At 42.0% G+C, this 27,023-nt stretch overlaps 1 protein-coding gene and 1 long non-coding RNA gene across 2 annotated transcripts in view; one reads left to right on the top strand and one right to left on the bottom strand.

Annotated features, from left to right (window-relative positions):
- LOC129045247 (uncharacterized) overlaps nucleotides 1–5,534 on the bottom strand; it is a 30,849-nt gene extending 25,315 nt beyond the window's left edge. Inside the window, exon 1 of the long non-coding RNA XR_008504920.2 lies at nucleotides 2,530–5,534. This is a non-coding gene — a long non-coding RNA (uncharacterized LOC129045247). The remainder of the gene's footprint in view (nucleotides 1–2,529) is intronic.
- Nucleotides 2,914–27,023, top strand: part of GOT1 (glutamic-oxaloacetic transaminase 1) — a 36,189-nt gene continuing 12,079 nt past the window's right edge. The window contains exons 1-2 of the mRNA XM_054503726.2: nucleotides 2,914–6,024; nucleotides 15,644–15,825. Coding sequence (XP_054359701.1) covers nucleotides 5,907–6,024; nucleotides 15,644–15,825 — 300 coding nt within the window. The 5' untranslated portion in view covers nucleotides 2,914–5,906. The remainder of the gene's footprint in view (nucleotides 6,025–15,643; nucleotides 15,826–27,023) is intronic.

Here is a 27,023-nt window from a genome sequence, read left to right as displayed (position 1 = left end):
TATCTTTACTAGACAGAACCCATATCCTGAGTGGGGGACCTCAAACCTTCCGTGTTTTTTGCATTACCTGGTGTACCACTTCCAGGCAATCCAGGCTCTGACATTCTTTATACATAATCACCTAAACCATAATAAAAATACTCCAATTTTTTGTTTTTTTTTTTAATGGTAAAAGTAAACCCAGACACAGGGGTCAGGAGCTTTGCCTTTATTTTCCTCCTCAAGAGTACCCAACATTTTGCAAAAGAAAGACAGTGCTGCCCTCTACTGCTGAATGTTGAAATATTATTAATACACGAGGTTCCTACTAGCTTTGTGTACTAGATTACCACAATTTATTACATTGTTTTAAACGAACCCTTTAAGAGTTATTTAAAAGACTATGTTCTTGGCAAACACATTGAATTTGTTTCCTTCATTATCTCTTCATATACCTTCATCTTGTACCAAAGAGTAGGATTTTGGGACACGACGCAACCAAAAGAAGGACATTACAACTTTGGAGAAGAAAGGTTAATTAACATGGCTCTAGAAGTAAGAGACTGTACTGGTGATCCATTTAAGGAGAAACAGGGCAAGGAGAGGAAATTTTCTTCTGACTTCAAGGTCTGTAGCCTTCCCATTCTTCTGTTATTTGGAGTGTCTTCATTTGTTTTTTTGCTAAGGCAATCCATTTCCTTCTCTGTGTTTCTTTGGAGAAGGCTGCTGCCCCAGGATGTCGAGAGAATAGTGTTTCTAAAACATTTTTCTATTCTTCAGAAAAAGATAATATAGCTATACAAAGGGCTATCATTAACATTTACATTTTAATTAATTATTAATAAAGTTGTCTTATTACCTTTAAATTGCCTTGAGATTTTATAGATCTCTACAAAGACTTCTTGGAGGGCTCTAGATATTTTGAAAATTGTGTTCTCTGTTTTCTTTTCCATTTGAAAAATATTTCAGAGTACATGCCTGCAAGGGGTCAGATCAGGCAGACTTCAAAGAGAGTTTGCCTAACCATTAGCACCCTACAGCAACCCAGGGACTAATTTCCTAATATCTTTGACAATAGTAAAAACAATAATTTCTATAACTGTGTTAAATGTGTGTATATCAACACTAAGCAAAATTCTTTTTAAAAGTTATTTACATATAAGAATAGTAAAACTCAGAGACATCAAGTAATTTACTCAAAGTTTCAAAACTATAAGAGGTAAAGCTAGAATTTGACTCCAGTCCCCAGCCTACGTACTGTTCTACTATGCCGCTCATAATTTAATAAAAAAGCTAAACAAATCTCAAAGGCAAGTGCTTGTAAACAACATCTGTAATGATGACAGTCCCAGTTAATACTTGAGTACTAAGTGTCAAGTACAATTCAGAGTTTTGTATGAAATCATTTAATTAAATTAAATCATTTAATCCTCATAGCAACCCCATGAGGTAGAACTATTATTATTCCCAGAGGAGGAAACTGAGGCATACAGAGGCAATCTAGTTCCAGAGGCCATGCTTTTAACCATTATGCTAAACTGTTTCTTAAGCAACATACGAAAACTACACAGCACAATTTCTAAATGGTGCCATGGAACTTAATCACGTTCAACAAGTAGGTAAAACCATCAGTAGTTTTCAGTCCTATTGATCTATCTGTTATACAAAGATTTCAGCAGCTTTAAATAAAGTTCTGCACATGTGGGTACTCAGTTCAGGAACTAACCTTAGACCCTGTCCACTCTATGCCCTTCTATGAGGTAGGAAACAGAAAAATATCCTCACTTGGTTCAATCCATGTGTGCGGATTATGGGAGGAGTCATACACAAGGGAGGGAAGGAGAGAACTGAGGGAAGAGAAGGAGACATGGTTCCATGAAGGCACACTCAGGAAACAAGCCAGTGAATTTGAGAGGAGAGGTTGATAAAGGATCACTTTCCTTAGGAAGAAGAGTAAACTCATTACAGTGGGAGAACAGCACCACCTCAGGAGCCCTATGCTTATCTTATCGCACACTATTTAGCCACACTGTGACTCTATAACAGATCTCCTCATACGGCTTTGGTTTTTAAAGAAATATTTGCTCAGCACACAACTCAGCTTCTAAATAATATCCTACCCATAGTGCCAGCACTCACCCAAATATAACGACTCCAAAGAATGATAAACTCATCCCTCCCTTGACTTTTTCCTAAGTTTAGAACTTCTGGGTATTCAGGAGCAAGACTGAGTAAAATAAGCATGTGTGGCCTGGTGCAGTGGCTCACGCCTGTAATCTCAACACTTTGGGAGGCCGATTGCTTAGCCCAGGAGTTCGAGACCAGCTTGGCCAACACGGCGAAACCCCATCTCTACAAAAATTAGCTGCGCATGTTGGTGCACACCTGTGGTCCCAGCTACTTGAGAGGTTGAGGTGGGACAATCACCTGAGCCCAGGAGGCAGAGGTTGCAGTGAGCCGAGATCGTGCCACTGCACTCCAGCCTAGGCCACAGAGTAAGACTCTGTCTGAAAAAAACCCAAAAAACCATCCACATGCAGATTTGCTTACAGGTTCATGCAGTGCTCACTGCTCTTCTTGCCTGTCCAGCCCTGCAGGCTTCAGATTTCCAAGACAGTATGTTCTAAAGGAATTCATTCCAGGTGATGCTGTTGCTATATGGGTTCCCAGTTCCTCTTTTCCACTTCTTTTGAAGAAAAGGTTTCAGGGACAGGAGCAGGGGAAGGCAGAAGGGAGATGCTAGGAGGACTCCTGAACAGACAGTCATAAAGAAGGCAGGAGGCAGTGAGAACACCAGCCTCTTTCTCTTCTGACCCTTACTGCTCTTTCCCTGGACACTCACTTTACCTGGCTGCCTACCTGTCTGGGCAGCATCCAGCTCTTGAGTTTTTTGCTTGAATTATCCATTCAGCAAGGAGGCAGTGTTGAGTCAATTCTAAGCCAAAGTGTTCAAATTAGCGATGACTTGGAAAGCATTCTGTTTATTTCAAGACTGGCATTAAACTAGAGGGGCAGACTACAGGGCTCAAGACAGAAAGGTACTGCACTTAATCTCCAAGAACCTCACACTACCTAGGAAAGCAGTTTGAGACTTGGATCCTACATAATATATAGGCTTCCTTCTCCCCCAGTAATTGCCTTTTAAAATTCAGAGCGGATATTGTGGGGACATGGAGAAAAACTGCACATGGCACCTTCTTTGTCCCTATCAGCATTGGCTTGATTATGGGGCTGCTTAGGATGTTAGTAAATATTTGGTCTTCGCCAACAGTGTTTAGGTAACCTAGGGTTGTTTTTCTCCCAGGGAATGACGTAGGGAATGACCATGACATTGCTGGCCAACGCTGTGAAGATCATACTTTTAAATCAAATTCTGGGAAGGTTAGGCTATACAATGCCCCCCTCAGCAGTTGCCCTCTGCCCCTGCTTTTGGAAGCACTGAAAGTTTGTTGTCATTTGACTTTCAGTGTTGAACTTGTAATGCTTAAAATGTTATTAGTGAAACACTGTGGGCAGTTACCTTTAAAACCAGAGGCAATGTTTCGGAAAAGAAATAGATAACACAAAAAGTTGACAGATGTTACACAAAGTTCTTTGGCTTGTGTTTATTACTCTGAATGAAAATTCATTTTAAGATTTATAGTATTATCCAGTGGAGAGGAGCTGTGATATTGTTTTCTTCTGAAACACCAAGAGAATTGACTCTTCTACTATTTGTTGAAGGCTTAGTAAGTGCAAGAAACCTAGGGAGACTTACAGGTCCCTAGCCAAAAGAAGCTACATGGCCAACAAGCATATAAAATACTCAACATCACTAATCACTAGAGAAATCCAAATCAAAACTACAATGAGATATCATCTCACACCAGTCAGAATGGCTATTAATAAAAGTCAAGAAATAACAGATGCTGGTTTCTGGTAAGGTTGTGGAGAAAAGGGAATGCTTATACAATGCTGGTGGGAACGTAAATTAGTTCAGTAACTGCGGAAAGCAGTGTGGCGATTTCTCAAAGAGCTTAAAACAGAATTACCATTCCACCCAACAATCCCAGTATTGGGTCTAGACCCAAAAGAATATAAATCATTCTACCATAAAGATACATGTACATGTATGTTCACTGCAGCACTATTCACAATCGTAAAGACATGGCATCATCCTAAATGCCCATCACCAGTAGACTGAAGAAAATACGGTACATATACACCATGGACTACTATGCAGCCATAAAAAAGAAAGAGATCATGTCCTTTGTAGCAACATGGATGGAGCTGGAGGCCTTTATCCTAAGTGAACTAAGGCGGAAAAGAAAACCAAATACTGCATGTTCTGACTTGTAAGTGAGAGCTAAACATTGAGAACACATGGACACAAAGAAAAGAACAACAGACACTGGGACCTACTTGAGGCTAGAGGGTGGGAGGAGGGAGAGGATCAGAAAAAATACCTGTGAAGTACTATGCTTACTATCTGGGTGACAAAATAATTTGTACACCAAACCCACATGACAAGCAATGTACCTATAAAACAAACCTGTGCATGTGTCCCGAACCTAAAATAAAAGTAAAAAAAAAAAAAAAAAAAAAAAAAAAAGCAGTTTACCATCTACGAAGGGTGGCACATATGCAATGTTAACAATAGCTGACATTTAGAGAGTCCTTCTTATAAGCAACTAACCACTTCGTATATGTATTAACTCACCAACTCCCCACACCAACTCTGAGGAAAATACTATTATTTCCACAGAGCAGGAACTTCCACAGAGAGGTTAAAATAACTTGACTAAACCTGCCCAAATTCGTAAGCGGCAGCCAGAATCTAAACCTAGATAGTCCGGTCCCGGGGACAGGTTCTTAACCACAAAGGCATTTTCTAAAATTGTTAAAGTACAGAAGCACAGGAAAGAGACATTTTGGCCAGAATAAGGGTTAAGGGAAGGCTTCATGGATGAAGTGGCATTCGCTCTGGGTCTTGAAGGTCAACAGATGGAGAGGGCTCCTGGGGAGGAAGGACTCTAACGGGGAAGGAACAGCCTGACGAAGAGGAACTTTGGGTACCAGCCAGCTGACGACAGCAAGATCTGGTCCGGTGCGCGCGGGAGGAAGCTGGGAAGAGACGCCGAGCCCAGATCCCGAGGTCCTTGAGGACCAGGCCCTCTCTGCAAGGAATCGGGGAGGAAAATCTCAAACTATTAATAGAAGAGCGGCAAAAAGGAATTCGTTGGCACCCCTCCCTGTTGGAAGGACCTTCCCTGCCAGAGACCAAGACTGGCAGCACAGGTATACTTCCCTCAGGGGGAAACAGCCGACAAAGGTGGTCAAGGTCGCCCGCGCGGGCTCTGGAGCTGCACGTTCTGGCCGAACACTCGCGTCCCGAGCACAGACGCTGGGTATTTGGCTGCCAGCCCGGGCGCGCCAGGCCGGGCCTGGCAGCGCCAACACCTGCTCGGCGGGAACAGGAAGACCTGTGTTCGGGAACTCCCTCCGGCCACCTCCCCGTAGCCTCCTAGCCCTCGAAGGTCGAAAGGTGGCCTCTCAGCGACACCCGCCGCTCGCTCGGCTCCTCCCCTCAGCCGGGAGACCCAAGGAATAACAGCCTCTGCGATAGGAGCACGCTCTACCAATCAACCGTAGTCTCCGCCCACGCCTCAGCCGGAGTAAATTGCATTGGTTGCATCATTCTCGGCCGCCGATCAGATTGTTTTCTTGGATTGGCTGATAGCGTTCCTTCTCCCCTGTCTCCTTGTCGTCAGAAGCTGACGATTGGTTAATCGCGTTGCCAAGCTCTGGACGCGGCTCGACCATTGGAGGCCGCGGGCCCGCCCCCGCCGGCTAGGTGAAGGTGAGAGTCTCCTCCAGTCGCAACGTGCAGACCTGACGGGCCAGCTCCGGGCGAGGGGTGAAACCTCTTGATTTCCTACTCTCTCGATATGGCACCTCCGTCAGTCTTTGCCGAGGTTCCGCAGGCCCAGCCTGTCCTGGTCTTCAAGCTCACTGCCGACTTCAGGGAGGATCCGGACCCCCGCAAGGTCAACCTGGGAGTGGGAGGTAAGGATGTAGTGCTCTGGAGTGTGAGCAGCTCGGGGAGTGGAGCGGACCCAACCCAGGTCGTGGAGACTGTGGGAGAAGCCGAGGCCCAGTGTGGCGCTGCCTGGAGAGGGCGGCGCCAGAGAGGAGGCTGGATCCACGAAGGCTTCCTAAAACCTGCCCATTTTACAGATGCGGGTGTGGAGTCCCTGGAAAGGGGCGATGTGTCCGAGGCCGCACAAACCAGGTGTAGCAGCCAAGACACAAACTCAGTCTTTTTGATTCCCCATTCTGCCTTCTTTATACTACATCCTCCTAAGAAATGAGGCTGCCGGAGCTTGTAGAGAGAGGGAGAAAAATAGGAAGCCTGATAGGCTTAAGGTTCTAGTTGCTAGGAAATGGGTAAAGGAGAACTTTTAACGCTAGAAAGCTCTGTTGTGGGTCGGTAAATATTTGAGTGACCACCGAGTATCAATCAGCCACCTTATTAAGCTTTGTGGGGGGAGACTGAGGCTTGATTTTGCCCTTAAGGATTTAAAAATCTGCTGGTGTTACACAGTGCTTTGAGACAGGTTAATGCTGCCCCCGGGGGGTCTGGGGAGATGGTTCTGGCCGTCACAGATGTGGTAGAAATGGGTAGAGATGGTGGAAAGGAGTGGAGAGAAGTATGGTTGGTAGACGCTTACTTTCCACACATCCTATCTTCATTTCTTGATTCAAGTGATTCTCATCTGTACCTTGGACAACTCAGATCGTGGGCCTCAGTTTCCCCATCTGAAAAGAAGATTTATATTGGAGTGCCTCTCAAATTTTTTACCCCTAACCCTCTCTGGTGAATTTGTTATTCTTCTCACTATCATTTGGATGTTTGAAGCCCCACAGACACTTTCTCCATTTGGGTTTTGCCACGTGCAAAGACCAGCCAGAGAGATGAAAATGGGTGGGATAAAGTCTTATGCTAGGGAATAGACTTAGAATAAAAGGACTAGACATTGTGGAAAGAGAAGGTGGAATCATTTTGTAGCAGAGTGTGACATGAAGGACGCTCAGAATCAGGTTTCTCATAGATAACGTTTTGTCTGTGCATAGCGTTTGTTAAAAAAAAAAAAAAGTCGGCTGGGCGCGGTGGCTCAGGCCTGTAATCCCAGCACTTTGGGAGGCCGAGACGGGCGGATCACGAGGTCAGGAGATGAGACCATCCTGACTAACACGGTGAAATCCCATCTCCACTAAAAATACAAAAAATTAGCCGGGCGTGGTGTTGGGCGCCTGTAGTCCCAGGTACTCGGGAGGCTGAGGCAGGAGAATTGCTTAAACCCGGGAGACGGAGGTTGCAGTGAGCCGAGATCGTGCCATTGTACTCCAGCCTGGGCGACGGAGCGAGACTCTGTCTCAAAAAAAAAAAAAAAAAAAAGTCTTCACTAAGGAGTATGGGGAGGGGTAAGGAAAAATCCATCGAAAAGTGATGGTTTGTTGAAGCTGGTAATTTGTTGAAGCTGGGTGATGGGTACATGGGCATACGTTGTATTATTCTCTCAGCTTTTGTATAGGTTTGAAATTTTTCTTCATAAAGCTTTTAAAATAAGGCAGTACTGCATAGTTTGGCCCATTGAGGGAAAATGATGTTTTTAGCAGGCAACAGAGTGGGAGAAATATTGAAAGACTGCCTCAAATTGAATTTGAATGGACACCATTTGGTCTCTTAATTTAAATCCAGTCCAAAACCTCCAAGCGTTTCTTTGCAGCCAGATATATACAAAGAATTAGTATTACTGTCAATCTAAATACATCTTTTTAAAACGTCAGATTTTGCCTGCCATGGTGGCTCACGCCTGTAATCCCAGCACTTTGGGAGGTCAAGGCAGGTGGATCACCTGAGGTCAGGAGTTCGAGACCAGCCTGGCTAACATGGTGAAACCCCATCTTTACTAAAAATACAAAAATTAGCCAGACGTGGTGGTGCACACTGGTAGTCACAGCTACTCGGGAGGCTGAAGCAGGAGAATCGCTTGAACCTGGGAGGTGGCGGTTGCAGTGAGCCAAGATCACGCCATTGTACTCCAGCCTGGGTGACAGAGTGAGACTCCATCTCAAGAAAGAAAAAAAAAACAGCAAAAAACCACATCAGATTTATTTTATTAATTCAGTTTATCTTTGAACTATCTTACAGGGTTTCTGTGAGGATTAAGTACATTTAAAGTGTTTATAGCTGTATCTGGCACATAAGTAGGATTTATGTAAGTGTTAGGTATTACTGTTGTTGTTTTGGCATTTCTTTGAGTGATTCTCATAAAAGATATTGAATAAAAATTTTCAGTTCAAGAACTGCAAAATGAACTAATTTATGACATTGGTTCACAAATAAACTGCTCATGCAGAGAAAAAGCACCCCAACAGCACAGGCCAGAAGCGATGGACTCAGGATTGGAGTCATTGACTCAGACGGCCACCTCAGCTGTGATGGTGCCTTTGTCATGTTTTCCAGGAACTCCAACTCCTTACCATGAGCAAATTATTTATGAATGTAATCTCATTTAATGCTCACAACTCTGGAGGGTGGTTTATTACTATTACTGTTTAGAGGCAAGGAAGCTGAAGACTGGAGAGGTGAAGCAATTTGCCCCAGGTCATTTGACCACTGGGTGGTAGAGCTGGGAATCCAGGCCAGGTCTCTCAGGCCTCAGAGTCTCTGCCCACACCTCTATTTCAGGTACCTCCAGGTGGTAGCCAGTACACTGTAGTGGGAAGAGCCAGGAGACCTAGGTACAGGCCCAGCACTGTGGTCCAGCCATGTGACTTGGAAGGGTTATTTAACATCCCTGGGGCTCATCTGTTAAATGAGGAGCCAAGACTGAATGACCTCTCTCCCAAATTCTACTCTTAAGAGTCTACTGGGCCAGGCACGGTGGCTCACGCCTGTAATCCCAGCACTTTGGGAGGCCAAGGCAGGCGGATCATGAGGTCAGGAGATTGAGACCATCCTGGCTAACACGGTGAAACCCCGTCTCTACTAAAAATACAAAAAAATTAGCCGGGTGTAGTGGCAGGCGCCTGTAGTCCCAGCTACTCGGGAGGCTGAGGCAGGAGAATGGCGTGAACCTGGGAGGTGGAGCTTGCAGTGAGCCGAGATCGCACCACTGCACTCCAGCCTGGGCAACAGAGCGAGACTCTGTCTCAAAACAAATAAAAAAATAAAAAAAAAAGATTCTACTGTACTAAAGGTCTACTCCACAATTCACTAGCACATTCTATGACTGTAACGTAGGATAATAATTTTACTGGCCTCATCAGTTGTCTGAGGATTAAATGAATAATTATGTGTGAAATGTGATATGTAAATGAAAAGTGTTATATATAAATGTTATTTTTTATCATCACTGTGGCCCGTCTTTTTGTGGATAGCAGGTGTTTGGATAAGGATCTAATTAGAGTTGAATAAAAGGTCTCCTTCCAGCCGTTGTATGTCCTAGTCTTATTTATACACATCCCCAAGTATACCCCTTGTGAAGAAGATGTAATTAATCATTGACCTTAGGGAAGATACTTTTTTTCCCCCAAGTTAAGATAAAACCTAATGGAGGTTATCTAGTTAATGTTCCAGTGATTTTGGACACATTTAGAATAAACTGCAACTGTAATCTCAGACAGTTCCTACTTGCAACTAGTTTCCTCAGTTTTTCTTCTTGCTGTGATGATTTAAATAATTTCCTTATAGGTAAACAGAGGAGAGTATCACGTTTTCCACTGCTAAGCACAGTGCTTTCTAAGTTGATCATTTTAGTGCTTCTCAAAGCTTCAGACTGAAGTAGTTTTAAGGACATGGAAATGGATCCAACCTGGTGCAACCTGTAGCAAGAAGTTTCTTCAAAGACTCCAGTCCATTTTTTCATGTGAGCCTAGCTTTCTTTTGGCCCAGATAAACTCTGCTAGCTTTAATATTTCTTATTTTCAACATGGTTTCCTAGCATCTTCAAATAAAATATTTGGAAAGATATGCTTTATCAGATGTTTCTGAGTACCCCGGCCTTCTCCCCAGTATCCTAATTAGGCTCTTGAGTGGGGATAGGTGAGGGAAGTGGCGATCTTAGGAGGAAGATGAGGGTGATGGTTTGACCATTTAAATCTGTGTTCTTTCTTCCTTTCCTTCTGCAAAGCAAGACTGCTGGGCCCACCTGTAGACTGTGTGACTCCCCTAAAAGGGTTTATGTCCAGGAAGAAGAGCAGTGGGGCATGGAGCTGGGGAGCATGCTGATAAAAAGGCCCCTGACATGGTCCCAGGGACCTGCTTGCTTCAGGCTTTCTCTAGACATCTCTTGCTTTTAAAAAAGCACGTGGATCCATGAACTTAATAGTATGACAGCCTAGCTCTTGTTATCTCTGTGATCCTAGGCAAATGATTTGACTTTTCTGGCTGCAGCAGCCAGATCCTTAAAATAGACATCACAATATCTATTTTGTGGGTTGCTATACGAATTAAATGAGAGTAAAGAAATGTATTTAGTGCAGTACCTTGTATGTACAAAGTATTTAGTAAATCCGTGTTATTTCTCTGCCCTCAGGTTCCGTCAATGTCTTTCTCCATGCCCCAGACCTCATCTCTGAATGTCAGGCCTACAGTGGACACATCCTACAACTCCCTCAAATCCAGCATGTTCAAAGCACAGCTTATCGTTTCCACCTTCCCCTTGATCTTTTCTTTTATCTTCCCCTTGTGTTCTAGATCTTGGTCGACCCCACCACCACCACCCACTCATTATCCAGACTTGAGGGAGACCTTGGGGTCAACAGCAGCCCTTTCCCCAATCCCCTGTCTTTTTATTTGGTCAATAGGTTCTGTCTTTTCTACCTCGAATCTATTTCCAGTAGCACCGCTTTTCTTCATCCCTGCTGCCATTGTGTGAATTCAAGGCCTCATTATTTCGCTTCTGGAATATTGCAGTAGCTTTCTACTGCTTCTACTACTAGTAACTCACCCTTCTTAGCTACTGTCTCTGTCCTTCTCTCCGGTTTATTTTCTGTGGTGTCACTCAAATGATCCCGTTAAAATGTGCAGCTGCTCATGTCATTCTCTTGCTTAAATGTTTGCAGTGGTTACCCATTGAAACTGAAGTTCCCTAAAAGAGACTCCAGGATTCTTTTAGCCACTCCCCACTAATCCTTAATGGATTCCACGTCAGAGTCATGAAAATGCAGATCCTCAAAGACCTCATGCTCCCCAGGCCTCTGAGGTCTTGCACAGGTGTGCCCTCTGGCATGCCCTTCTTCCCTTGTTTACCTTTTAAACTCTTATTCATCTTTCATTCTTCATTATCTGTAAAATCTTCTCTGATTCCTCAAATTAGAATTAAAGGCTCTATCTATGCTCTGTGTTTCTTGGAGGGCAGATGGGATCTTATTTTATCAATCTCTGTAGCTTCTACTAGCCAGTGCCTGGCTCATGGTGAGACTTAGTAGGTATTTGTTATGTGAGCGAGTGAATGAAAGTGTGAATGAGAAACTCAAGGGTCCAACAAATAGGAATAAAAATTCTTGGGGAGAGCAGGAATAGTGGTTGTTGTTAATGCCTGACCTCACTGCTCCAGTCACCCAAGAGGAATCTGGTTCTGCTTCACTAGGGCAGTTAGGAGAGGCATTGGGAACAAATCTAGAACTCAACCTGGGAAAAACTGGGCAATGGAGAAGGAAGGGGAGTTGTAAATTGGCCAATTTTTTTTTAGTCACAGTACAGACACAATGCCTCTCCAACCATCCCCAACCCAAGTAGTAGTATTGGAATTTTAGAGTTTCACAGAGTATTCGGTAGTGGTAAGAACAGCAGTATTCCAGTCTTTTCTTTCTCTTTCATATTTTATTTATTCATAGCACATTATTTATGAATGACATTATCATAAATATAAACACATAGCCTAATAATGTTGTAGAATAGATATAACACCCAGACACAGAACTGAAACATAACAGAACTGGTTTTTCTATAAACAGCCCAAATTTTTTTGCATCTACATAGTATCCTTTGTAGGTAGTTCAAATATGCTTTTTTTGTTCCAAGATTCTAGAAACCCCTTTTAGACTGGCTATCAAGGCGTGTAGGACCCACACAAGAGATCATTTTTTAAAATAATTGTTCTCCGTGAGTTTTACCCAGCTTATTCACCCACTCTTTTCAATGGAGATGATGCAAATGCTATTCCCGAAAAATAATTGGCTTTCAAAGGACTAAGATTTGGCACTATTGAGGATATTCAAAATAATGAGATGTTGCCTCTAAAAACAATTTCAAGAGAAGTTTCAAGAATATTTTGAACAATGGTAGCATTGTGATCATAGATAGGTTGATGTGCTTTAGGGACAACTCTTACTTGGAAGTAGTTATTTTGGTACATCTTTAGAGAAACCAGACCAAATCCCAGCTGGCGAAGGAAGCTTTTTGAAGTTGTTGAGAAGTTTGGTGGACTAAGGGGTATACTATGAATGGTATGAGAGTATTGTGAATTGGGCCAGGCATGGTGGCTCACTCCTGTAATCCCAGCACTTTGGAAGTCCAAGGCGGGAGGTTTGCTTGAGCCCAGGAGTTTGAGACCAGCCTGGGCAACAAAGTAAGGCCCTGTTTCTATGAAAAATAAAAAATAAAAAAATTAGCTGATCCTGGTGGTGAATGACTTTGGTCTCAGCTACATGGGAAGCTGAGGCAAGAGAATTGCTTGAGCCCAGGGGGTTGAAGCTGCAGTGAGCTGTGTTCGTGCCACTGCACTCTCACCTAGGCAACAGAGTGAGACCCTGCCTCAAAAAAAGAAAAAAATATTGTGAGTTAGATTCACCAGAGCCGGAGGGTAGACTATGAGTGGTGTGAGAGTATTGTTTGATTCACCTACCCAGAGGCATTTGGTCAGTGGCTCTGTCAGTCTGTAGCCCTGTCCACATTTCTATTACTAGCTTGAAATGTTTTTCAGATTTGCAGATGACACATTCCTGGAGGGTAGAGTTAGCTGTTAGAAGACATTCAAAATGATCTTATAAAGTCTTTTTGCTGTATATCCTGTGACCTAATAAATTAACATTTAGATATTTTTCCTAAGAAAACACTCACGAATATGCATAAATATATGAACATTTATCACAATGTTTATAATAGCAAATAATTTAAAGCAACACAGTTAATAAATTATATATAAAAACAAATATTATTTATCCACTAAAATGATGTTGTAAATGGCTCATATGTATGAAAAATACCCAATTGCATTCATAATAAGATAAATGCAAATTAAAACTATTTGACATATTATATTGGCAAAAATTCACTCAGTGCGTAAGGCTGTGTGGAAGCAAACACTCTTAAACAGTGCTGGTGGGAATGTAAATTGATATAATTCCTGTATCAATTTGGACAATTTGGAAGTATTTGTCAAAACTACAAAAACACATACTTCTTAGCCCACTCTTTTGTTTTCCGCCCGGCGTCTTACAGATATATTTGCATACGTGTGAGATGACGTATGTACAGGGTCGTTCACTGAAGTATTGTTTTAATAGCCAAAGATTGTAAACAACTCAAATGTCCAACAAGAGACTGGCAAAGTAAAATATGGTACATTCATCAGCTAAGCAGCTGTAAAAAAGAACAAGACACTCTCTATGCGCAAATGTAAAATGATTTTCAAGTGGAAAAAGCAAGGAACACAAAACAGTGTATAGTATGCCGTATGCTACCTTTTGTTTAAAAGGGCATATGTAAGAAGCTGTGTTTGCTTGTGTAGGCATAGGGAAATGCAGGAAGGATATGTAAGAAACTAATAGTTGTTATTTATGGAGGGAGGGATTTGAGAACTAGGTAGATAGAGGATAAGAATGGGATGGAGACATGCAAACATGTCACCTATTAGAAGAATAGTTAATGAGGAGGAAAAATTCATAATATATATTTAAATGGAAAAAGGCATGTTGAAAATTCTACATACAGTATGATCCATATTTTATAAAAGAATATGCCCATCAAAAATAAAGCTTAGAAGGTTGTACACCAAAATTTTCATACTCCTTGTCTCTGAGTACTGGGATTATATGTTATGTTAGTTCTCACATTGCTATAAAGAACTACCTGAGACTGGGTAATTGGTTTAATGGACTCATGGTTCCACAGGCTGTATAAGAAACACGGTTGGGAGGCCTCAGGAAACTTACAATCATGGAGGAGGAGTGAAGGGCAAGCAAGCACCTTCACATGGCAGAGCAGGAGAGAGAGCAAAGTGGGAGGTGCTACACACTTTTAAACAACCAGATGTAGTGAGAACTCACTCACTGTCACAAGAACAGCAAGGCAGAAATCCGCCCCCATGGTCCATCAACACTGGGGATTACAATTCAACATGAGATTTGGGTGGGGACACACAGCCAAACTATATCGTTCTACTCCTGACCCCTATCAAATCTCATTTCCTTCTCACATTTCAAAACACCATCACACGTTAATTATAATGTTTATTTTTTACCTTCTGGGCTTTTCCCAATTTTCTACAATCAACAAGTGTTGTTCAGTAAACAGTAACAACAGCTCTAAAATGTAATTTTTTTTTTTTAAGTCAGGGATTAATGTTGGGCAGAAATCAAGAAAATAAAAATCAGTATCACTCTAAAATTTTGTTTCCATTTCAAAATCACTTGCGTAAGTGTAGGATTATTGAGGACCTAAACATTCAAACAGAGAGGCAAATGACCCCTGCCAGGAATCCTACTTGGAGAGATTATTGGCGTGGGTGCAAAACTAAAGTAACTGCCCTGTAAAGCTCTAATCCTAACATAATCATAGAATAGTGTAGGGAAAAAAATTGGTGCTGGATAACTCAGAGTGACTTAAAAATACTTTCAGAGGAAGAGGAAATGCTTAGAGGTTTACTGTAGAGCAAGATTAAATATTGTGAAATAGATCAATTTAGATCAATGAAGGGGTGAGGCAGATGAAGTGGGATGAAGTCAGAAGGGTAAATACTGGCTGAGGTCAAAATACAGAGAGAAGATAAAGATGTGTTTAAGTGGGTCTTGGGTGATTGTGTCACCTGTCATTGAAATCGTCAGGGCATTTGCTTATCATTCGTCTTATTTCTGCTCTTCTAGGACAAGAGGAGTGGTGGGCCTTCTTCCACTCCTTCTCCACGTTTGTGTTAAAGGTGCCAGGTTCATGTGGAAGTAGCACCTAGGCTTTTTCTGGAAGTCTCTTGGGGAGATGCAGAAGGAAGAAGACTGCTGGGCCAATGGCCTAGAGACCTCAGTGCACTAGCGATATTGACATGACATTTGCAAGATGCTTTTTACTTTGCAGAGTGCTTTTCTATGTACTTTCTCATGTGACCAGGCTCTGTGATGTCCCAGTTTTATTTCAGCATTCTACTTTTTGGAGGTCACATAGTTAAGAGCTGTAAGTTCCACAAGGATGGGGACCACATCTGCCCTTATGTTTGCCCAGCACCTAGCCCAATACTTGGCTCAAATTAGGTACTCAGTAAGTGAACAAACTTTTCTCCAATTTCCTTCACTGTTCTGTTTTGACCAGAAGGTGGTGGGATTCTCCTAATTCACAGTTACAAACTCTTAACTTGGACACAGCCTGAACCTCCTCTATGTATAACTCTTTTCCATTCTCCAGCGTATCGCACGGATGACTGCCATCCCTGGGTTTTGCCAGTAGTGAAGAAAGTGGAGCAGAAGATTGCTAATGACAATAGCCTAAATCATGAGTATCTGCCAATCCTGGGCCTGGCGGAGTTCCGGAGCTGTGCTTCTCGTCTTGCTCTTGGGGATGACAGCCCAGCTCTCAAGGAGAAGCGGGTAAGTTTTGGGTAAGGATGTATTTTCTTTTTAGAAACTGAAAGTAAAAAGATGTTGAGAATACAGTTTGTTTAAAATATTAGGTGTTATGTCTATTGAACTGCCAATGAATAAGGGTTTCAGTAGCGCGAGTTCAGGAACCTGATAGTGCAAATAATGTGGCCATGTACAAAGCACGGCTTTTTCACTTGTTCAGTTTTGCCCAGTAGATCATCAGATTTTAGCTACTGCATTTGAAGCAGTCAGTGGAGATGCCAAGTAGAAAGAATTTAATGGAATGATAAAGACACCAGGGTTCTAGATCCAACTCTGCCACTACTTTTGATCATAGGCAAGTCATTTAGCCCTCTGGCCTCACATACACGTTAGAAAAAGACCACATAGTGCGAGTCTATGATCCCATGAGGAGCACTTGCGTAGGGAATTGTTTAAGGGGCCTCTGAGTCCCCTGAAATTATGTGCAGAATTTTGTGTGTACTTATTTCTCAGGAGAAGGTGCATAGCTTTTATCAGATTTTCAAAAGGTGTCTGTGGCCCTCCAAGGGTTCAGGAGCTACTAGTAGATGCTGTCTAAAGTCCCTGCCAGTTCTAATATTCTTTAATACTTCTACTGTTGATCTCAGCATCTATCATTTAAGTGGTTCCTGGTATATATTCTATGTGTAACTGGAGATACATGGAGGAAGAACACATTTGGAAGTAGACACAGCGAGATAGGCTGTGTGTTCCAGGAAGTGGAACAGATTCTCAGTGTTGTAGGAATTCAGAGGGGAGGGAGACCTATGAGTGCTGGAGATGGCACTTGAGCTGAACCTTAGAGAATGTGTGAGCGAGGCTGGGACAGTGGTTCTCAGCTCCAGCTGGATGTTAGTATTACCTGGGGAGTTTTTAAAAACATACTATGGCTGGGCCCCGTGGACCCCATGCCAGGCCAGGTAAATCAGAATCTTGGAGGCACCACCCTTCTCCCCTCTCTTTCACTCCCTTTTCTTCTCCCCCATGGGCATATTTTTTAAATACTCCCCAGGTGTTTCCAAAGTATAGCCAGTTTTGAGAACCACAAAATATGGAAGAGGGGCAAGAGGAAAGATATTCATCTTGAATGGTAGGAGTCCAGGGACAGAGGCAAGAGCTAAGCAGGTCTAGCTTGTAAAGAGACCTACCTGATGAGAGCTGGGAACATGTTGGATAGGTTAGGCAGGCTGATTCTGGCAGCCAGGGCAGAAGAAGCCAACTGAAGGTTGGAGTAGAGGAGTTACCCAATAAAAGTGTTGTTTGAAGAAGATAAGTCTGATTGGGTGGGTGGGAAAAAGAAGAGCTCAGATTTTTGCACTAGTCCAGTTGGGAATTGTGCAGTTTAAACCAGTGGCCATTATTGTTCCCCTGGGTCAGTGTTGTGATGTAGCCTGTAGTTCATGCATTGAGAAAACCGCATCTTGGAGTCATCTGATTTATTCCCCACATGCTGTGTACAGTAGGTTTTTCTTTTGTATATCATGTTACCCAGATGCCCTGATAAGCAGAACGGCAGAGGACAATAAAGGTTGCACACCCATACATTTGTACATGTACCAGGAAGCAGGGAAGGCCCTGGTGAAGGTCTTGGGACTCAGGTCCATGATTAGGCAAGTAATGAACTTGATTAAGGTTTTGTATGGATTGGAATGAGAGATTATGATTTGCCTCAATGAACTGAAGTCATATGGTTAGAATAGTTAAGAGTATAGAGATTATTAATCATATTGGGAAGTTGTTCTGAAAATCCAGTGTTTCTGCAGAGGTAGAGGACAATCCTAATGAAGTTTGAAAGTGGGGAACTGACCGGGCGTGGTGGTGCACGCCTGTAATCCCAGCACTTTGGGAGGCCAAGGTGGGCAGATTACTTGAGCTCAGGAGTTCAAGACCAGCCTGAGCAACATGGCAAGAACCCGTCTCTACAAAGAAATACAAAAATTAGCCGGGCATGGTGACATGCACCTGTAGTTCCAGGTACTTGGGAGACAGGTGGGAGGATTGCTTGACCCCAAGAAGTGGAGGCTGCAGTGAGCCATGATTACACCACTGCATTCCAGCCTGGGCAACAGAATGGGACCCTGTCTCAAAAAAGAAGAAAAAAAAAAGAAAGAAAAAGAAAGTGGGGAACATAGGCCACTGGGGCCTCTCTTCTGAAACTGAATAAATTAGTTGGAATTCTGTTGCTGACAAATGAAAACAGAGATTCCATGTTGGGGAGTTTCTTCCTCTAGGACTGCATTTCTTATATAGTTGTTAACTATGTTGGGCAGATGCTGTTCCTCTGCCCATTGATCTCCATTTGATGACTTAACACTGTAAGACTTAAGGCTATTATTTGTAGCCTTGACCCTGGGAACATAGCCCTCCCTCTTAGTCTAGTTTCTCCTGTTTTATATTTTTGATCATAAAACAATTTTAAAAGGCCATCTTCATGGCAGCAAATATTTGAAGATACTTTTTGGATACTCTCTTGGCATCTATTAATACATCACTCTGGGTACCAGTTGCTATTGAGCTCTGAGCCTTTCTTTTTTTTTATATATATATATATATATATATATATATTTTTTTTTTTTATTATACTTTAAGTTCTAAGGTACATGTGCACAACATGCAGGTTTGTTACATATGTATACATGTGCCATGTTGGTGTGCTGCACCCATTAACTCATCATTTACATTAGGTATATCTCCTAATGCTATCCTTCCCCCCTCCCCCCACCCCACAACAGACCCTGTGTGTGATGTTCTCCTTCCTGTGTCCAAGTGTTCTCATTGTTCAGTTCCCACCTGTGAGTGAGAAGATGCAGTGTTTGGTTTCTTGTCCTTGCGATAGTTTCCTGAGAGTGATGGTTTCCAGCTTCATCCATGTCCCTACAAAGGACATGAACTCATCCTTTTTTATGGCTGCATAGTATTCCATGGTGTATATGTGCCACATTTTCTTAATCCAGTCTATCATTGATGGACATTTGGGTTGGTTCCAAGTCTTTGCTATTGTGAAGAGTGCTGCAATAAACATATGTGTGCATGTGTCTTTATAGCAGCATGATTTATTATTTTATTTATTTATTTATTTATTTATTTATTATTATTATACTTTAGGTTTTAGGGTACATGTGTGCAATGTGCAGGTTAGTTACATATGTATACATGTGCCATGCTGGTGCGCTGCACCCACTGACTTGTCATCTAGCATTAGGTACATCTCCCAATGCTATCCCTCCCCCCTCCCCCCACCCCACAACAGTCCCGAGTGTGATGTTCCCCTTCCTGTGTCCATGTGTTCTCATTGCTCAATTCCCACCTATGAGTGAGAATATGTGGTTTTTGGTTTTTTGTTCTTGCAATAGTTTACTGAGAACGATGATTTCCAATTTCATCCATGTCCCTACAAAGGACATGAACTCATCATTTTTTATGGCTGCATAGTATTCCATGGTGTATATGTGCCACATTTTCTTAATCCAGTCTATCATTGTTGGACATTTGGGTTGGTTCCAAGTCTTTGCTATTGTGAATAATGCCGCAATAAACATACGTGTGCATGTGTCTTTATAACAGCATGATTTATAGTCCTTTGGGTATATACCCAGTAATGGGATGGCTGGGTCAAATGGAATTTCTAGTTCTAAATCCCTGAGGAATCGCCACACTGACTTCCACAATGGTTGAACTAGTTTACAGTCCCACCAACAGTGTAAAAGTGTTCCTATTTCTCCACATCCTCTGCAGCACCTGTTGTTTCCTGACTTTTTAATGATTGCCATTCTAACTGGTGTGAGATGGTATCTCATTGTGGTTTTGATTTGCATTTCTCTGATGGCCAGTGATGGTGAGCATTTTTTCATGTGTTTTTTGGCTGCATAAATGTCTTCTTTTGAGAAGTGTCTGTTCATGTCCTTCGCCCACTTTTTGATGGGGTTGTTTGTTTTTTTCTTGTAAATTTGTTTGAGTTCATTGTAGATTCTGTATATTAGCCCTTTGTCAGATGAGTAGGTTGCGAAAATTTTCTCCCATTTTGTAGGTTGCCTGTTCACTCTGATGGTAGTTTCTTTTGCTGTGCAGAAGCTCTTGAGTTTAATTAGATCCCATTTGTCAATTTTGGCTTTTGTTGCCATTGCTTTTGGTGTTTTAGACATGAAGTCGTTGCCCATGCCTATGTCCTGAATGGTAATGCCTAGGTTTTCTTCTAGGGTTTTTATGGTTTTAAGTCTAACCTTTAAGTCTTTAATCCATCTTGAATTGATTTTTGTATAAGGTGTAAGGAAGGGATCCAGTTTCAGCTTTCTACATATGGCTAGCCAGTTTTCCCAGCACCATTTATTAAATAGGGAATCCTTTCCCCATTGCTTGTTTTTCTCAGGTTTGTCAAAGATCAGATAATTGTAGATGTGTGGTATTATTTCTGAGGGCTCTATTCTGTTCCATTGGTCTTTTTCTCTGTTTTGGTACCAGTACCATGCTGTTTTGGTTACTGTAGCCTTGTAGTGTAGTTTGAAGTCAGGTAGTATGATGCCTCCAGCTTCGGATTGACTTGGCAAGGCAGGCTCTTTTTTGGTTCCATATGAACTTTAAAGTAGTTTTTCCCAATTCTGTGAAGAAAGTCATTGTAGCTTGATGGGGATGGCATTGAATCTATAAATTACCTTGCACAGTATGGCCATTTTCATGATATTGATTCTTCATATCCATGAGCATGGAATGTTCTTCCATTTGTTTGTATCCTCTTTTATTTCGTTGAGCAGTGGTTTGTAGTTCTCCTTGAAGAGGTCCTTCACATTCCTTGTAAGTTGGATTCCTGGGTATTCTGTTCTCTTTGAAGCAATTGTGAATGGGAGTTCACTCATGATTTGGCTCTCTGTTTGTCTGTTGTTGGTGTGTAAGAATGCTTGTGATTTTTGCAGATTGATTTTGTATCCTGAGACTTTGCTGAAGTTGCTTATCAGCTTAAGGAGATTTGTGGTGAGACGATGGGGTTTTCTAGATATACAATCATGTCATCTGCAAACAGGGACAATTTGACTTCCTCTTTTCCTAATTGAATACCCTTTATTTCTTTCTCCTGCCTGATTGCCCTGGCCAGAACTTTCAACACTATGTTGAATAGGAGTGGTGAGAGAGGGCATCCCTGTCTTGTGCCAGTTTTCAAAGGGAATGCTTCCAGTTTTTGCCCATTCAGTGTGATATTGGCTGTGGGTTTGTCATAAATAGCTCTTATTATTTTGAGATACGTCCCATCAATACCTAATTTATTGAGAGTTTTTAGCATGAAGGGCTGTTGAATTTTGTCAAAGGCCTTTTGTGCATCTATTGAGATAATCATGTGGTTTTTGTCTTTGGTTCTGTTTATATGCTGGATTACGTTTATTGATTTGCGTATGTTGAAACAGCCTTGCATCCCAGGGATGAAGCCCACTTGATCATGGTGGATAAGCTTTTTGATGTGCTGCTGGATTTGGTTTGCCAGCATTTTATTGAGGATTTTTGCATTGATGTTCATCAGGGATATTGGACTAAAATTCTCTTTTTTTGTTGTGTCTCTGCCAGGCTTTGGTATCAGGATGATGCTGGCCTCATAAAATGAGTTAGGGAGGATTTCCTTTTTTTCTATTGATTGGAATAGTTTCAGAAGGAATGGTACCAGCTCCTCCTTGTATCTCTGGTAGAATTCGGCTGTGAATCCTTCTGGTCCTGGACTTTTTTTGGTTGGTAAGCTATTAATTACTGCCTCAATTTCAGAGCCTGTTATTGGTCTATTCAGAGATTCAACTTCTTTCTGGTTTAGTCTTGGGAGGGTGTATGTGTCCAGGAATTTATCCATTTCTTCTAGATTTTCTAGTTTATTTCCGTAGATGTGTTTATAGTATTCTCTGATGGTAGTTTGTATTTCTGTGGAATCGGTGGTGATATCCCGTTTATCATTTTTTATTGTGTCTATTTGATTCTTCTCCCTTTTCTTCTTTATTAGTCTTGCTAGTGGTCTGTCAATTTTGTTGATCTTTTCAAAAAACCAGCTCCTGGACTCATTGATTTTTTGAAGGGTTTTTCGTGTCTCTGTCTCCTTCAGTTCTGCTCTGATCTTAGTTATTTCTTGCCTTCTGCTAGCTTTTGAATGTGTTTGCTCTTGCTTCTCTAGTTCTTTTAATTGTGATGTTAGAGTGTCAATTTTAGATCTTTCCTGCTTTCTCTTGTGGGCATTTAGTGCTATAAATTTCCCTCTACACACTGCTTTAAATGTGTCCCAGAGATTCTGATATGTTGTGTCTTTGTTCTCGTTGGTTTCAAATAACATCTTTATTTCTGCCTTCATTTCATTATGTACCCAGCAGTCATTCAGGAGCAGGTTGTTCAGTTTTCGTGTAGTTGAGCGGTTTTGAGTGAATTTCTTAATCCTGAGTTCTAGTTTGATTGCACTGTGGTCTGGGAGACAGTTTGTTATAATTTCTGTCCTTTTACATTTGCTGAGGAGTGCTTTACTTCCAACTATGTGGTCAATTTTGAAATAAGTGTGGTATGGTGCTGAGAAGAATGTATATTCTGTTGATTTGGGGTGGAGAGTTCTGTAGATGTCTATTAGGTCCTCTTGATGCAGAGCTGAGTTCAATTCCTGGATATCCTTGTTAACTTTCTGTCTTCATTGATCTGTCTAATGTTGACAGTGGGGTGTTAAAGTCTCCCATTATTATTGTGTGGGAGTCTAAGTCCCTTTGTAGGTCCCTAAGGACTTGCTTTATGAATCTGGGTGCTCCTGTGTTGGGTGCATATATATTTAGGATAGTTAGCTCTTCTTGTTGAATTGATCCCTTTACAATTATATAATGGCCTTCTTTATCTCTTTTGATCTTTGTTGGTTTAAAGTCTGTTTTATGAGAGACTAGGATTGCAACCCTTGCCTTTTTTTTGTTTTCCATTTGCTTGGTAGATCTTCCTCCATCCCTTTATTTTGAGCCTATGTGTGTCTCTGCACGTGAGATGGGTTTCCTGAATACAGCACACTGATGGGTCTTGACTCTTTATCCATTTTGCCAGTCTGTGTCTTTTAATTGGATCATTTAGCCCATTTACATTTAAGGTTAATATTGTTATGTGTGAATTTGATCCTGTTATTATGATATTAGCTGGTTATTTTGCTCGTTAATTGATGCAGTTTCTTCCTAGCCTCGATGGTCTTTACAATTTGGCATGTTTTTGCAGTGGCTGGTACCGGTTGTTCCTTTCCATGTTTAGTGCTTCCTTCAGGAGCTCTTGTAGGGCAGGCCTGGTGATGACAAAATCTCTCAGCATTTGCTTGTCTGTAAAGGATTTTATTTCTCCTTCACTTATGAAGCTTAGTTTGGCTGGATATGAAATTCTGGCTTGAAAATTCTTTTCTTTAAGAATGTTGAATATTGGCCCCCACTCTATTCTGGCTTGTAGAGTTTCTGAGAGAGATCCGCTGTTAGTTTGATGGGCTTCCTTTTGTGGGTAACCCGACCTTTCTCTCTGGCTGCCCTTAACATTTTTTCCTTCATTTCAACTTTGGTGAATCTGACAATTATGTGTCTTGGAGTTGCTCTTCTCGAGGAGTATCTTCGTGGCGTTCTCTGTATTTCCTGAATTTGAATGTTGGCCTGCCTTGCTAGGTTGGGGGAAGTTCTCCTGGATAATATCCTGCAGAGTGTTTTCCAACTTGGTTCCATTCTCCCCGTCACTTTCAGGTACGCCAATCATATGTAGATTTGGTCTTTTCACATAGTCCCATATTTCTTGGAGGCCTTGTTCGTTTCTTTTTATTCTTTTTTTTCTAAACTTCTCTTCTCACTTCATTTCATTCATTTGATCTTTCATCACTGATACCTTTTCTTCCAGTTGATCGAATTGGCTACTGAAGCTAGTGCATTCGTCACGTAGTTCTCGTGCCTGGTTTTCAGCTCCATCAGGTCCTTTAAGGACTTCTCTGCATTGGTTATTCTAGTTAGCCATTCGTCTAATCTTTTTTCAAGTTTTTTATCTTCTTTGCGATGGGTTCGAACTTCCTTCTTTAGCTCAGAGAAGTTTGATTTTCTGAGCCTTCTTCTCTCAACTCGTCAAAGTCATTCTCCGTCCAGCTTTATTCCATTGCTGGTGAGGAGCTGCATTCCTTTGTAGGAGGAGAGGCACTCTGATTTTTAGAATTTTCAGTTTTTCTGCTCTGTTTTTTCCCCATCTTTTTGGTTTTATCTACCTTTGGTCTTTGATGATGGTGATGTACAGATGGGGTTTTGGTGTGGATGTCCTTTCTGTTTGTTAGTTATCCTTTTAATAGTCAGGACCCTCAGCTGCAGGTCTGTTGGAGTTTGCTGGAGGTCCACTCCAGACCCTGTTTGCCTGGGTATCAGCAGCGGAGGCTGCAGAACAGATAATATTGCTGAACAGCAAATGTTGCTGCCTGATTATTCCTCTGGAAGTTTTGTCTCAGAGGGGTACCCGGCCATGTGAGGTGTCAGTCTGCCCCTACTGGGGGGTGCCTTCCAGTTAGGCTACTCGGGAGTCAGGGACCCACTTGAGGAGGCAGTCTGTCCGTTTCAGATCTCAAACTCCATGCTGAGAGAACCACTACTCTCTTCAAAGCTGTCAGACAGGGACATTTAAGTCTGCAGAGGTTTCTGCTGCCTTTTGTTCGAGCTCTGAGCCTTTCTTCTGCTTGGAAGGCCTCACCATTCCCAGGCTGCTGTCTTAGTTCACTAATAGCCTCTTAATTTACCTTCCTGCCTCTAGTCTCTTCCCCATTTTAGTACATTCTGCATGCTGCAGCTAGGATGACCTTCCTTGGCAAAATAAGCTACTCATGTCACGTGTTCCCACTGCCCACCTCCACCGCCCATAGCTCCCCCATTGCCTTTAGGGTAAAATCCAGACTTTGAGCTTGGCATGCAGTGAATGTAGGTGACAGGTGATAGTCTTCATCCTATTCTTACAGTTGCTGATTTCCCCTCACTCCACTAGAGGTCCTGCCATTCTAAGAGCCTTGCTGTTTTCTAGACCTACTGGGCCCTGTCAAGACTAAGAACCTTTGCCTGGCCCTTCTCTCCACTTGGAATGCCCTCCCTTACTGCTCTAGCTCTCCAGTCCCCACCTCTAAGTCCTTCAAAAGCTGATCAAGGGTCACTTCCACACTGAATCCTTAGGTATTTTAGGCGGAGCTTGTTGTTTAAGCTCTCTGAGTTATCACAGGACTTTGTTCACAGCTTGGGAATAACAGTACTTAACTGTGCTTACTATAATGGATAATTTTATAAGTCTTCATCTCCCACAAGACCCTAACTTTCCCCAGGGCAGGGATCATTGCTTACTTATTTACCTTGCAGATTTTCAGCATTTGGCTCCTATCCGAGTACCTCAGATTCCAGAGGTTTGGATTCATTCATTCCTTTAGTCATCAGATGCCCACTACTAGAGCCAGGCACTGTTCTAGATGCTGGAGCACAGCAGTGACTCAAACACACAGAATCCCCTGCCCTTGCATTCAGTTTCGGGGAGAGGAACAGACTCTAAATGTAATCTTTTTGACTATATCAATAAGAAAATGATATAGTATACTAAAGATGATAAATGCTATAAAAATAGAGCAGGAGGAGGCATGTTAGGAATTCTGGGAGTGGATACAGTTTTAACTAGGGTAGTTATGATAGAAATAGAAATGACATTTGAGCCAAAACTTAAAGACGAGACATAAATGAAAGAATGAGTGAACAAGCAAACCAACAGTAATTGTTTCTTCCCTTAGATTTTTCTTCTCCAGATTCAACATTTCCAGATCCTTTACTCATTTTGAGGAGACCTATTTTCTAGACTCCTCACTGCCTTGTATTACTTTTCCACTTTCAGATCTTAGGATCCAGACAGAAATGTCCATTTTTCATCCCCGGCATAGTGCTGTTTCAGCTTTGAGATTACTGAGCATTGTAGAAAGGAGGGCTCATGGGCCATAACTCATTGTCACATCATGACATCCCACTCTCGCTTTGATTGCCTCTAGGAGACTTGGGGCTTCTGCTGTGGCTCAGATCTTTTCACCACTGTCTTCTTTCTTCATCTAGTTCAGCACATGCTTATGTAGTACCATGTGCCAGATGCCGTCAGAGATGCTGGGGGCACCCAGATGAATGCAGCATGGCTCTGGCCACAGGCAGCTCCTGATTGCTCTCCTACTCCTCATGGTGAAGTCATAGTATCGGCAAACTGTTATCTCAGACAAGGGTTCTAGAATCCAGCAATCATGCTGACATGTCCAGCTGAGGCCTGCTCTGTCTAGCTTCATACCAAGTCTTCCTGGATTTCCCTTGTTCTGGATACTCTTGTTTACCCAGGTCTAGTTGCCTGGCTCCTTGAGAAGTCTGTGCTTACTTCCTTTGATGTTATGATTTTCCTTTATAACAAGTACAGGACATTCTTAGGCTTTAGGACAATTTGCCAAAAATCAGTTCACAGAATGACCACATTGCTATGTTATTGATTCACCAAAAACTTGTTTCTGTTAGTTGCTGATGTTTAGAGCAACTTATGTTTCACTGAAGCCATCCAGTATTTAATATAGTTTTAGGGAGTGATAACTTCTTGAGAATTTGATATTTCAAGTGTCATATATGTCATGAATGTCAAGGATTAGTTAATGTGGAGTGGGTTTATTTCTTCTAAGCACATTTTTAATGTATTCTACTGACTTTTTTAAAAAATGAATTTGTTTTCTGTAGTGGGAGAGAAAGGGTGGAGTTAAAAGTTGAGCACAGGAAATGAAAAATTATGCCTGGGAATGTTTCCACTGGTATCTATGCATCTATCATGTTTCCGGAAGTTAAAACCATGTTCAAGGGAGGTCTTGCTCATTTGCTTAGGAAGTATTAGCACTCTAGAGTGGCTTAGGTATCTGAAATGTGAAGTCATGTATGAAATTGATATTCAACTTAGCTGGATGACAAATCCATAAAAAATAAATGCACATTTGTGTTGTATCATCTTGGTAGCAATTTGCATAAAGAATTCAGGTAAACCACAATGTGGGGGCAAAACTTTTAAAGTAATAGCAAGGGATGAGTGCTCAGTAAGGATCACTGTAAATAACAGAGAAGTTAGCACACCAAATCTGACACACACTGAGCATTTTCACCCCAGTGCACTGCCTTTGCCCCTCTCTGTAATGTACAGCTGTGTTTAGTTCTGCA

This window comes from Pongo pygmaeus, chromosome 8, assembly GCF_028885625.2.
Source record: "Pongo pygmaeus isolate AG05252 chromosome 8, NHGRI_mPonPyg2-v2.0_pri, whole genome shotgun sequence".
Classification (NCBI taxonomy): domain Eukaryota; kingdom Metazoa; phylum Chordata; class Mammalia; order Primates; family Hominidae; genus Pongo; species Pongo pygmaeus.
Note: the sequence above shows the minus strand (reverse complement) of the source record. Positions and strands in the feature narration are given on the sequence as shown.